General features: G+C 37.7%; 1 protein-coding gene across 1 annotated transcript in view; it reads left to right on the top strand.

Moving 5' to 3' along the window:
• LOC121461753 (ABI family member 3 binding protein) overlaps positions 1–14,253 on the top strand; it is a 213,048-nt gene that overhangs the window by 157,483 nt on the left and 41,312 nt on the right. The window contains exons 23-24 of the mRNA XM_041673008.1: positions 10,889–10,963; positions 12,116–12,190. Coding sequence (XP_041528942.1) covers positions 10,889–10,963; positions 12,116–12,190 — 150 coding nt within the window. The remainder of the gene's footprint in view (positions 1–10,888; positions 10,964–12,115; positions 12,191–14,253) is intronic.

Genomic DNA, 14,253 nt, shown 5'->3' with positions numbered 1-14,253 from the left:
CCTGATCAGTCATACTCAACCACCATCATGTCTTAGCGGTGATTCTCAGCATTTTTGTGGAGAGTGGTTCTCCCTCTATGTCCAGATTCACATTTTCTAAGTATCTCAGGTGGGTTGTCCTCAAACAAGTACTCTTCCTGTCTCTGCCTCCCAAGTGCTGAGATTACGGTGTGTGCTACTGTTTCTGCCTCCTCAACCCATTTATTTTACTAAAGTTCTGTTTTTTCCTTTCACTCTTCGACCTAACCACTATGTTTTCCATTTTCCATTGACCTAGCCAACAGACCATTGCTTATAAAGGGAAACAAGGAAATATGGATCAAAGTTTTGAATTAATAAGTTGAAAATCGAATTGCCTAAAATATGATAAGTTTTACTAAATTTGGCACCATTGCCCCCACAGCTTTTGAACTACAGACTTTGTTATAATTGAAGATTTTCTTTCCTCAGCTCCTAAAACATCAAAACGGACCCGTCGTCCACGCCCCAAACCTAAAACCACAACAACTTCTGAGGCTCCTCTAACTACACCTGGTAAATTAAGTTTCTGGTCACAAGGGGACTTGTAGCAGCTCTGGGGAAGCCATGAGGAATTCCATTGGTAGAAGCATTATCTCATGTGGCTGAAGGCACCGTGTGACTTGTTTCTGCCACCACTGCTGGGTATATAGGGAGAAACATTAGGGACCTGTGTCCTGCATTACTTGTGTTCTCTGCATTAGTATCATCTCTATCACCACATACATAATTTGTTACTGCTGATTTAATTACACATTCTTCTCTTGAAGACAAGATGTCACAATGGCACAGGTAGTACTGTGATGGGAAAATTCCCTGAGAGCTGTCAAGGGAAGTTCTTGAATGAGCGGTTGAGAAGTTTGGATCTGACCCAAAGAGCATCAGTGGCCTTTCTATCCAGCTAAAACACCCTGTTTCCCTAAGGATGGCAGAGAGCTGTCCCCCTCAGAAGCACACTTACGAGATAGCTCCTGTCCTGCTTTGTTGAGTACCTTTGTCACACACGAGATCTCAGCCCAACCTTACACATGACTTCTCAGGAGACACGTGACTCGTTTGCTTTATGCTCGGCTGCATCTCATACAGAAAAACTGTTGGCTCTCTCTGCACACATTTAGAAATGTTATTTTCTTAAAGCTTCCATATAAAAGGCCATGATCACAGAAGTAGTATCTGTGCAGCTTTGGTGGTAAATGTCTACAATTTCTAGGTCAGTCAACAGTAGCTGGAATGAGGTACTCCACATACCCAGAGGAATATCACCTTGACTTTATTAAGATGTTTAGCACAAAGTATAGTCTGCAACTTAGTACTTCTTAAAGACATGTTTACTGGGGCAGAAAGTGACCAAATCATGAAATAACCAACTAAATCACAGACGGTTTCTTAAACTCGCTCTCCACTTATTCCAGGAAGGGTGTGTTGTTGTCATGCTGAATTCTCACGTGTTTGTTTCGTTGCCTTTAATTAGTTGCTGCTACAGAGCTTGAACCCAGTGCTTTTAGAACGGAAGCTCCTGCGACTGTGGGTAATGAGAATGCATGTCCTTCCGCTAGCAGTGTTTCTCCCATCATACCACCCATCATACCACCCATCATACCATCCACCATACCATCCACCATACCACCCACCATACCATCCACCATACCATCCACCAGTGCTTCTGCATCTTAGGACCACTCCACCTTCATCCTCTGTTGTCACTCCATTGCAGTCTTTGTCTTAAAGTCATCCTCAGTTCTATGCCATGTTATTAGTTGAATTTCTGAGCACGCTGCATGGACTAACTTCAGGACATCAAACTGCCGTATCACTCACTACTCAACGTCATGACAGGTGATCACGTTCAGGTCTAAAGAGCGCTGACTAATACCGTGTTTCCATGTGAATCTCCATCTCTCACATTTATGCTACGTATCCTTCGACAATTGTGAAAATATGATTCTTTATTCAGAATGCTTTTGGATATATTGGAACCTTTGTGATACATTGGAGCGATAGTTTGAAGAATGGTGGTTTTAATAAGTTGTTAAACTTCAAAGAGGCAGGCTCTTGAAATGTTCAAACTCTAGGTTTTCGTGATAGAGACTCCTTTTCTAGAAGGTTCAACAGTCTTTTTAAATCAAGGATCGTCTTGAGATTTTGATGAATATTTTTCAAAGGCTTGTCTTCATATTTTCCAACAAATAAACTTTTAATTATATAGTTATTTAAACAGTAGACAAGCCGGGCGGTGGTGGCGCACGCCTTTAATCCCAGCACTCGGGAGGCAGAGGCGGGTGGATCTCTGGGAGTTCGAGACCAGCCTGGTCTACAAGAGCTAGTTCCAGGACAGGCTCCAAAACCACAGAGAAACCCTGTCTCGAAAAAAACAAAAAAAAAAACAAAAAAAAAACAAACAAAAAAAAACAGTAGACAAAAAAAAATATATGTAGCCATCTTGTTTTCTATAGAAGCTCAAGAAGACTACTAAAGCTTTCTTTAGTGTAGTCAGAAAGGAATCTACCTTGTAAACATGTAAAACCTGACCAACACAATTCCACAGTCATGAAAGGACAGGCAATGAAATGTCTAGAAGATCATCCCATGCACAGTGACATAAAGTTAGGTGTGTACCCTGCCATCTTGCAAGTCTATGCCATGAAATACTAGGCACATAGGCATAAGTTAGCCAAATATGAAAAAAGCAATTGTCTTTTTTCTGTTAGTTTGAGACTGAAGATAATCTCAAAATTAGCCTAAAAGTGAATTTTTAACTTGTCTTTGGTTTATTTTCTTCCTTTCTGTCTAGTTCTTGCTACAGCCCTTGAACCTGTCAGTCTTAGCACCAAGGCTCCTGAAAGATCAACATTAGGTAATGGTACTGTGTTCTGGAATGCTTTGTCTTGCTTGTTTCCCACACATTCCACTACCATCCTAATCTCATTGTCATCTGCTTCATTCTTGCCATCAGCCACTCTTCAAATTCATATGCTACTGCTTCTTGAGAAAGTAAAGGTTCTTAAAGTTACCTCTTTTAAAAGCTACCCATGGACCTAGAAGATAGCTATATTTGTTACCTTATTTGAATGCGTAGTGTATTTTTGTCTAAATAGGGCTTCAATCTAAAGCTGAATTTCAAACTAAGCTATTAATGTCAACATCTTACCTAGACAGAGTAAACTATAGCAGTATCATGGGGCAATGGATTCTTGAGAATCCTGAGAAATTTCAGTGTCAAGTTGAGGTCCTACTACCTGGAGTTTGTCTATAGTTTTGTTTGAGATTGGAGATCTATGACTCTCTTCATTCATTGACTTAATTTTATATTTTAGGTTTCTTTCTTAAGAATCTTTGGTGATTAAAAAAATAGAAAATATTTTAAACCAAAGACATACATGCCCTAAGTTTCAGGGAAAGGTATTTTAACCCCAATCTTTGTTTTCAAAACCAGCAGCATGAAATTAATATCAACTTTCTTCCTTCAGCTCCTAAAGTACAGCGGACCCGCCGTCCACGTCCCAGACCTAAAACCACAGCAAGTACTGATATGTCTGAGTCCAAGTCGGGTAAATGTGGAATGCCTGCTTTGAGGGCTGCTAGCAGTCTGTCATAGATGGGTCCCAAAACCATACCAGTAATGGGTAGCTGATGTTCTCGTGGCATTTAAGGAAACCAAGTCATTGGGTCCACTTAACAGTTGCTCCCTAAAGAGCTTCCCATACGAGCATGGCTTGGGAAAATATGTTCCTAATTCGCCAAGTAACTTGGTTTGGATCAAGTTCTTTTCTTGAAAGATGAGTTGATGGCAAGATTAGCGTTATTTACTCATGGTTACATATTAGCATTGAAATATAAGATCTGTTGCTGTGGCCTTGGTTATATAGGCAGAAATTTTTTCAGCATCCAAGAAATACAACATACTATTTCCTTTTTACTTTTATACATACTGCCTAAGAAAATTTCCAAAGCTGTGATCCATAATAGTTACAACCAGAAAACCATGTAGCTAGGAACCTCTAAAGTAGATAGAATTAAGAAATATGTAGCCAAGGTCAAAGTTGTTAACTATTACCCACAACATTTTTGGTCTACTGTGACCAACTTTTTAGGAAGCAACCGTTTGCGTGCTGCTCTAGAATTTAAAAACATATTTGTCATTTGAAACTCATGTTTTGAAAGAAAATTTAAGGAATTTTGTGGGTGTTAAATTTTCTCATGTTCTTGTTCTGGGCTTTGAACTTGATATTCTTAGTACTGGGTCTCCAGAAACAACATTGGATAATGATTTTGTGACATTCAGAGAATGTTTTTTCTTGCTGGTTAAAACCCATCTGCTGTCATGCCAACATTGTTCATACTTTGTAAGACTGTGGCTAGGATAGCATTTCATACTTTGTAGTCAGTCACGGAAACTCCAGTGTCACCTACCTGTCATTTATCAGCCATCCTTGGAACCACTGGCAGATACCAATCTGTTATGGCATTCTTTTTAAAACTCAATTGGTCCACACTATTGCTCCTCTCTTTGGTGGTGAGACCTATAAAGCTACAGTAATTAAGAGACATAACCTCCCTCTGAACAACTTACTTCCCATCAAATCAGTGTGCTCTGCTTCTTACTCTCATTTTAAGTCATGAGGTATCCCTATTGTCTAACAATAAGCTGTGTACTGAAGCTCCAGGTTCCTACATCACTGATGATCTCCGCCATGGCTTACTGATGGCTCTTGCTCTTTGCTGGGTAGTATTATATTATTCATTCCTTACTTAACAGATGAACTCTGTGTCTTGGATTTCTAAAGAAACTCTTAGTGATGTTCTGTAATGAACGAATAATGTCTTCCCAAGGAGGATGCTTCAAATCAGGAGTCAGCAATTTTAGTCTGAGAAGGGTTAGATAGTAAAAGTTTCAGATGTTGTGGGCCATCCAGTCTTCATCACAACTGTTTACTTCTGCAGTTATAGGTGAGAGGTAACTATATTAGCATGTGAATAGGCCCTGGCTCATGCTGGCTTATGTTGTGTCCATGTTCAAATAAGATTTTGCATTTCATGCCATTTTCAGTTTTACATGGTGTAAAATATTGGTCAATTTTTATCATTTTTTTTAAAAAAGAAGATTTACAAGTTAACTTAAATCATCTTTTTCCAGCTCTCACTGAACTGCAAACTCTTGTTTTAAAACCAGTGACTTCACCAAGCATAGAAATGACACAAAGTCAACCTGGTAAATTGCTTGATTTATATGACTTCAGTAAGAGTTTATATGTTCAAATATAAAATCTCCTCTTTCTATGATTGCACACTGATGCTAAATTAGTAATACTTTATCTTCTATTATTCCATTAGATACAAAATATCTACCCTTGTTTCATTGAGTTTGCTCTATATCTTTTGGATAACATTCACATAACTGATTAAGCAGTCAGCAAAAGCTCTGAGGATTGATTATATTCCTTCTTAATTCTATCCACAGTTATAAAGATGTGGTTCTATTAAACAGGGAACTAAATGTGTGCTCAGCCACCTTAAAGAATGCTAGTTCATTTGTAACCATTGAAGAATCAAAACATCATTTTAGTAAAGATTCTTTTTAAGTTCCTTAAATATAGAGAATCTTTTAAAACATACTGACTTTCAAGTCACAAACAAAATTTAAATGTCATATTAAGAATACTGCTTCTTCTCTAAAGCTTAGCTTTGAAAAACTGGATTCCATTTTTTTGGAAGACTTTGATATAATTATAATACAATATTTTGAATCTTAGGTATCAGAGTCCAGAAAAGACCTTTTTGTTTGTTTATGTCATTCATTTTATTTCCTCCCTTTTTTAAAGAATAAATTATGATTTCTTTATTATGTCTTTTAGTTAGATGAGATGACAGTTCAGTGCTCCTATTAAAGATTTAAGGTGTGTTTATTTACAATAGCCAAAACAGTTACCATGTCATGGATTCAACTCAGTTATTAGGGTTTCCTTTAGTGCTTAGCCAATGCAATGGTTTTTTTTTTATCAGAACCAGGTCACTCAATCTTACCAGGTATCCAAAACTCTTCTGAATAGTTAGTTTGTCTAATTTGCCTAATGTTTACAACAGCACATCTTTGACCAGTTGTACCATTGTTTGATTTCCTAGTTTCTGATGACCTGGAATTGGTTGTGTATAGTACTGAGTCATCCCAGAAGACAATAGGTAAAAATGTTCCCAGTGGGAACTCAAGACTATGTGCTTTTCCATCTCATTGCAAGATGCATCATTGGATGTGATCATGCTTTGTGACAATTCATAGCCACCCGCTCCTCGTGTTTCCTCTATGTCTATCCAATGGGTGGGTCTTTAGAGCCATCATGAATGTAGTAACTCATGCTAGCTAGTATATGCTATATTGCAATTCAAGTTTCATAGTTTCCACTCAGTTAATGAAATTCATAATTTTTAAATTCTGATTATTCTTTGTATATGTACATGTGAATCTGCACATATGTAATACATGTAATATATGTTTACATGTAATATATCTTTTCAGATTGTGTTAAGGCTTCATTTTCAGGTTTCCAAAGGACTCATCCTAGACTTTTTAATTACTAAAATATTTATGCAAAAATATGTAAGAAAGTAAAATTACCTACTCTACTTTAAGTAATAATTGCTGTAATGGACCCTGGAAGGCATTTATTTGTGTGTGCGTGTTTCTATGCATGTGTGTGTGTGTGTGTGTGTGTGTGTGTGTGTGTGTGTACATCTGCCTATCTGTCTTTTTTTCCCACACAGCAAGCATCACTTCGTTTTTACTCTACTAAATTGCAGCAGTTTTCATAATCTAAATACCTAACCTGTATTTTCAATTAAATTCAGGGTTTCATAACAACCTGCTTTGCCCTGCCCACCACTAACCAGCCATTTCATGTTTCTTCCCCAGCACCAGGTGAAACAGATTATGTAGATACCACTACCAAAGAACCGCTCAGGCCAGAGGAGCCAAGGACAGAAAGTGGTAAAATTTTCCAAGCTATGATTCACTTATTCTACTATATAAACTCTGATACTTGATTGAACAGATTTAAAGGGCTACACTTCCAATCCACCTATCAATCCACCCACTTCTCACCCCGCCCCTTACTGGGGATCAATCTAGGGATTCACATGTTTCTGTATGTGCTTTAGCCATGAGCCACGCACATCAGCAACTCTAAGACAATTGCATTCTTAGAATTAACGTGATAGTTGATACTCCTTGAAACAAAAAGTCTATATTTGTTCGTATCTGAAGATCAAAGCATAATCGCATTTGAAAGCCAGTTGTTGATAAAATATGAATATTAGAGATTTAATACTATGAAATATGACTTTCCTCCTTTTTGTCCTGTCTAAAAAACATTGTCTTGTCTATAATATTATGACATTAATTCTTGAGAATGAGATTGCAGACACTCAAGAAACACTTGTGGAGCTGAACGTCTTTCCATTTTTAAACTCATTCTCCTTTGTTTTGATACAGTTGTGGAGTCTCTTACACATGTGTCTGAGCTTCCTGAGACCCTGCTAGGTAATGACATCCTCAGCAGCACATCTCTGTGTTCTGTGTCTTCATTGCATCATCACTCAAGAGTCTCATGATCGCCCTCATTGTGAATTCATGTGGCACTTGCTTTCTCTGTCGTTGAATTTTCTTCCTAGTTGTTCCTGTTCATAATCATTGTCCAAAAATGTTTTTTCATGTAGCATCATCATCTTGGTCTCCTACTATTCTTATGTTAGCCAAACTGTTGAATATAAAATATATCATTTTCCCTAGTATTTTGATCACTGCCAGCTCACCACTATCTGGCTGAGGCTTGTGATCTATTTATATTTTCTTGACCTAGAGATGTACTTCCCATTAACAGTCTTTCCATCATGTTGACCTAACATGTTTGGTTCTTTGATATCTGTCATCCAAGTGAAAGTCTATACTTCTTAAATGGTTTGTGCTATAATTTAAAAGTACCTTTTCACATTCATAGTTCTTATTGAATATATCATTTGAGCATTGTTAAAGAGGTGGAGATTTTTGAAGTAATGATATTGCTTATCTCAAAAGTATTTTACAATCTGACATCTATCCTTTTTTAAATAGAATGAGTTATGAAGAAGTATGGAAACGCTGATTTCCTGAAATTTAGCCATTTTCTTTTCTTTTCTTTTGACATCTGTTTGTTACCATCCTGTTGTCTGTAATCTGAGTCAGTCAAGCACTATAGTAACCCCAGTATAATTTCCTTCAATTACCATAGAAACATCACCTCTGCCTTCCCAAACTGTAATCCTACTCAGACCAGATGTGCCTCAGACTGAACCTGGTAAATACACTATTTTGCATTTCATATATGAGGTGAGTGTTTGTAAAATAACAACTTGACCTGTCCATTTTGAAGCCCTGCCTATCATTCATCTCAGCCTTCGACGGGTGAGCTTACTTTTCTGACATAACATCTCTCTGTCTGTCATCAGCAATCTCTCTCTCAAATGGCAATGTGTAAATCTTTAACATAATGTTGAAAATTACCTCTCCACTACTTTTAGTAGTTTTAGCAGTTTTTAGTTCAAGAAATAGTAAGAATTAGTAGTGTTAGTAGTTTTTAGTTCAGGAAATAGAAATATTTAAAAATATTTTATATTCTATTTAAATACATATATACATATATACACATATATGTATATATTTAAATTACTTTGTTGTCTTGACCATCTTTGTAACTGCAAAGTATTTTGAGATATCTTACTCATGTTTGAAATCATACAATACTGACAGAAACAGATTTTGTTGTATAATCCACATAAAGGGGTATTGATCAATCCTCTTACCATTATTCGGAGGCCTCACTACTGCTCACTCCTTCTTTCAATAATCCGGTGTCTCCTATATCCTTCCCCTGGTATTAGAAAAACTGGTATCAAACTATTAGTCATAAAGTTTTCCTTGATGGTGGAGTTTGATCTGAATGAAAGCAAATCACCTTCATGGATAATAAAATTTCTGCAGTACCTATAGTTTCCCATGAAATAGGAATTAACCATGAATAGGCCCAAGCTTATGTTTGGATGTCATTGAACTATTTTTAAGCCAGGCATGGAGTTCATGTCTATAACCCCAGCAATCTATGAGGCTGAAACAGGAAGACAGAGTTTAAGACCAACTTCAGATACATAGTAAGATAATTTGCCTCATACCCTTTTCTCAAAAAAAAAAATACTTTATATGGTTCTATTTCCAATGGAGGTAGGATATTAATTTACATCACGATATTCTAAAGCACGTATTAAATATGTTTCCTAATAAATGGTACAGTTTGACTTCTTACCTGTATTCTTCATTGACTACATGAATGGGATCTGTCTCATATCATTACAATTACCACTGCCAAAAATTCTTTCAATAACCTATTAACATGATATTGAGTGTCTAATTCTATGTACTACCTGTGATTCTTTTTTTACTCTTGTTTTTGCTTTTATTTTGTGAGAACAAACACTTGTCATGTAGCCCAGGCCGGCCCAGAACTCCTCCTACCTCGAACCCTCAAGTGCTGAAATCACAGGTATCCATTCCATGTTTGGCCACCAGTCATCAGATGACATTTGGAATTGCTTCTCAACACATTTTTGTCACCACATGGTCTTTTGTGGTGGGGAAAGCAAATGGCACATCAGTGAGGACCTCAGGAAGAAGGGAGCCTGCACCACAACATCACTAATACATTCAAATAATTAATTTTAGGATTACAACACTTCCTAAGCATGTGTCGGTTTTGGTAGAGATTGTGTCCATTGGCCCTGATTAGCTAATGATGCTCTAAACCCCCAGCTTATTTTAAACCGAAGTAACTTCCTGTGTATCTTGGTCTTGATCTCTTTACAGGCTAGAGACGTGCCCTAACACCACCGTGTATCTTGTATGTTCCCATTTATTACCAGGAAGAAGTCAATCAACCCTGCAGATTCACACACCAACTTCCGGTGTCTAGCAACTTGTTCTTGGTGAATGATTCTTAAAGTTCTCAAACCACATGATATTAACACCAGTTTGTTTCTTCTTCTTAAACGTCCAATGCCAAATAGTTCTTACTTTCAGCAATGTTTTTCTTAAGACATCTAAAACTGCATGGCACTGTGGATATCATTTTGTGCGTTTTGATCTTTGTTTTTCCCACACACATTTTAGTTCCGCTGAAGGCAGTGTTCTCAGAGGCTCAACCCCAAGCCTGATAATTCCTTTCCATTATTGGGATATACTTTTATTTATATACTTTTATCTTCTCACTGAAGAAAACAAATGAATTTTATATCAGTTTCTCTAGAGCCTTCCTTGGATCTTTGCCAGCGAAGGAACGCGGCTTAGCAGAGAAGCTCTTTGGTGTTCAAGTGTTCTTCATCACTATAACCATTAGAATTGTGCTTTGTGCAATAATATCATATTTTTCCCATCCAACTTGCTATTTAAATCATTCTGCTTGAATTTTTATCATAGTAATTTCTCTGTTTGAAAAAGACGTGTGTATATTTAAAGAATACCCCTGCATATTTATGATAACGCAGATTAGTAATGAGATGACGGTTGTTGTATGCTTCATTGTTAACCTATTTTAAAAGGATTTGAAGTAGGTATTTCTAAAACAACAACAGTTCTCTTCTGTAAGCTGAAATTTGAGGTATGTTTAATCCGTTTCTTTTATCCTATATCCATGATCTCCCTCTCCTTTGCAGCTCTCTGAAGATTTTGGACAGCAATTACTGAGTTTATTTATCTTCAGTCACTCAGCAAATACCTTTGAGCTTCTAGAAAACACAGGAGTTCTGGAAAGGGTCAAGGGCTCCAAATCTGTGAATCTTTTTGTCTTTCTTTTAGCTCCCATGCAGACACCTGGTACTCCCCACAAGCTCAAAACAACACCACGCCCAAGAATCCCACCACAACCGCCAGGTAATTACCAAGTTTATGATTTAACTTCTAAGACTTAAAGTTAATGAGTTTCAGTTTTTAGCTGTTGTCAAAGAAGTCTTCCTTTCTGGGAAACCTAAAGTATTTATCATTATTTCTGGACTTCATCAGAAAGCACATAACTAGGCGAGTTTAATCCAGAAAGCTTTCCTAACCTCTTACTGTTTCAGATGGGGAGGTCCAATAGTGGGTTTCCTTAGAGGAGCTGCTTACCCCCTTTTTCCTACAAATTTAGGCTCTTTTCCTGGCCTTTCTGCTGTCCCACAATGTGCTTCCACTAACCTGAGTCCTGCTCCTAAAAATGACCTAGCCACTAAACAGGGGAGGAACGTTACTGTCACTGACGATCTACAAGAAAGAAAAGAAAATGTTAGCATCAATATTAGCCTTGGTCTAGGTGGTAATTCTTGAATCCTACCAGGAATAGTTTAAATAATTTCAGGATCTCTGCTATTGTTCTAGGTATGACCTCTAATATTTGATTCTGCTTCTTATTCTTTTTAAGAAAACTGATTCAAAGACTATTCTATATTTTATATCTCACTAATAATTAAAAATTTGCCCTACTTTGTGTATTATTAATCTGTTCATATTAATTACTAAATTTTATTGTGACAATAATATTTTTGAGATGTAAATATATGGAAACAACTAACAATAAGAAGCAAAGCGAAATCTGACCCAAACAACTGGAGTTTCTAAAGCCTGAGGTCTGGGCACAGGGATCATGCCTGGCCCTTTGAGTCTGTGGCAACTCTCAACTCTAGTGCTTAATATGACCCCAGTCATCAACCCAAGTCAAGCAAGCATATCTTGAAAGAAAAAGAAGCCCTCTATTAACTTAATTCCTGGATCCTCTCATATGAAGATTAAAAAAAAAAAACTCTTTATCCCTTTATCCTGATGATGTCAAATGTTGTAATTTCTTGGACTTCATTTTCCAACAACAAGTAACTTTCATTGGATTTCTACCCGATCGATTTTAAAACTTATATTATTCACTTTTCTGACTGTCTATCACTGCTACCTTGTTCTTTATTACAGTTGAAGCTTATTCCCCATCAGGACTGATGTGTTAGCATGACTAAGAAACAAGGAACCCTAGCGGCTCATGATCTGAGTTCTCTCTTTCAGTTCCTAGGGGATCTCAGCACACTATTTCCAAACCAAAAATGCCACCAAGTCCTGAAGTGACAGACACTAAATCTGGTAAGCATCTTATTTTGTATTTAAGCTAATCCTGCTTTCCCACACACAGGCACTGAAACAGCTGAGTCCAGTGAGCTAATTCTATCATGCGTCCTGCTGGTTTTTATTTTCACAGGTGTCTCAGAAATTCTAATCGCACATTTAGTAAAGCTATTATTTCAGTGAAAATGGAGAGAATTATGCCAAGAACAGAATGTTTTTCCTAGAACCAAAGTTTGTTGTTTGCTTTACTGTGGGTGGGTTTAGGTAGGGTTGCTGGAACACTTGAATATTTTATAGGTAGAGGGGAAGGAACTCACGGAAAGAGAAATATGAACTATTGATGAAGCTATAGGAGAGAATGGTTGCATGTATCTCAGTCATGGAGAATTTGGCTGACATGCCCATGGCCCTAGGTTCAGTCCCTAGCACTAAAAAGAAAAGTTACAGTCACAGTGCTTGGGCGCTGGACCCAAAGGGATCAGGAATACAAAGTCAGCCCCAACTACATAGCGAGTTGAGACCAGCCTGGAGTACATGGAACTCTTTGTCAAAATCCACTAAAACAACCTACGATAGGAATTAATAACAGATGCTAACCTGCCTTAAAGGAGATGGAAGGAGGTCCAGTAAGCAGCGCAAGGAAAGCCTAGGCAGTGTCCTCCAAAGGGTGGGAGCCCTGGCCCCTCTCATGCTAATTGTAAAGCCATGAAGCTAGAACAGAGAAACAGGGAGTCTTGAGATGAAAAACCCACAGTGTCTACGTGTTTTACGTTTCTAAGATGGGTGATGTGGTTGCAGCCCGTGGGCATATTCTATCAGCTTTCTCAAACAGTAGTGTCTTGATTTTTTTCACGAACTCTAATGAAGCATCCATGTGTACACATTTTACACTTGTCCCCATATGACATTTCCTTGATAGTTACATTTTCTTTAGAGAGATCCAGTTTACCTAAAAAGATGGTTCACATAATTGATTCGATGGTTGATATTAATGATAAATTGGTTAATGTAATTATCTATAGTAACAATATACTAAAGGAAATATAAGGAAATCAAAACTGCCATCTAAAAGAAATCATCACCATCACTTATGTTTATGAGATGCCCTCAGCATGCAGGACAGGCTTTAGGGATTCTAATCTCATTTGATTTAATATACTGATCAAAGCCACAAAGAGGGAATTATGACTTGAGTTGCAGGGTATCAGGTAGGAACATGATTCTGAGGCCTTTCCTGAGAGTCACGTCTCTGCTGTCCCTTCCCCTGACTTCACCTGCTTTAGTGAGTTTGCTCCGCAGTGTATTAAATCACCACTTCACACTGAGAAGGAAAGTGCCTCCAGTAGCAGCTGGAATCCACATCAGCCGCTTCTGAAGGCTTCAGCTCACTGAAGCAGCAGCGACTAATGTGTTTACAGTATGGTGGGTTTGTTAGGAGCACATCTTCCCCTTACTGCCTCAATCCCAGCTCTCCCTTGTCTAGCCTAGTACTGGGATTAATATGCATTTATTGCAGTCTTAGCATCTTCATGGTCTATGCAGAGCTAAATCCCAGTGTCTCTTCCTTCAGCCTCCAAGTAAATGTTGAGTTTGATTTAAAGTTGGAAATATATTTCCCAAAACACCAAGTGGAAAAGGAGGAAAGTTTGCTATTGGGGTGGATTTTCTTCAACTTTGTGAACTACTGATTCTTTCCTATAGTATATAAATAAGTAAAAGCATTAGACTTTCAAATTCCTCTGGATTTTTTTCCTTTTAAACTCATGAATCTTCTGATCAGGCTGACCTGGAACTCATAGAAGTCTTCTAGCTTCTGTCTCCCATGTGCTGGGATTAAAGGCATGTGCCACCATGCCTAGTTTAAGTGAAGTTTTTATTTAATTATTCAGTGTACCAAATTCCACAGCTGTCATTGAGTCAGTACTAGCCTGGAGTAAGAACAGATGTGACATGTGAGGTAAACCAGCCCTCTCTCCCCAGTCAAAACAGGGATGTCCATTCTAGACAACCTATCTTAAATTGTGCTTAGCTGCCTCAAAGCGTGAAGGTTTCTTCATCATCCTCCTGCCTCAATCCTAATT

This window comes from Microtus oregoni, unplaced genomic scaffold, assembly GCF_018167655.1.
Source record: "Microtus oregoni isolate MIOR12 unplaced genomic scaffold, Mior012 000023F_ref0000262, whole genome shotgun sequence".
NCBI classification, from domain to species: Eukaryota; Metazoa; Chordata; class Mammalia; order Rodentia; family Cricetidae; genus Microtus; species Microtus oregoni.
The sequence above is the reverse complement of the archived record's forward strand: the minus strand, read 5'-3'. Positions and strand labels throughout refer to the sequence as shown.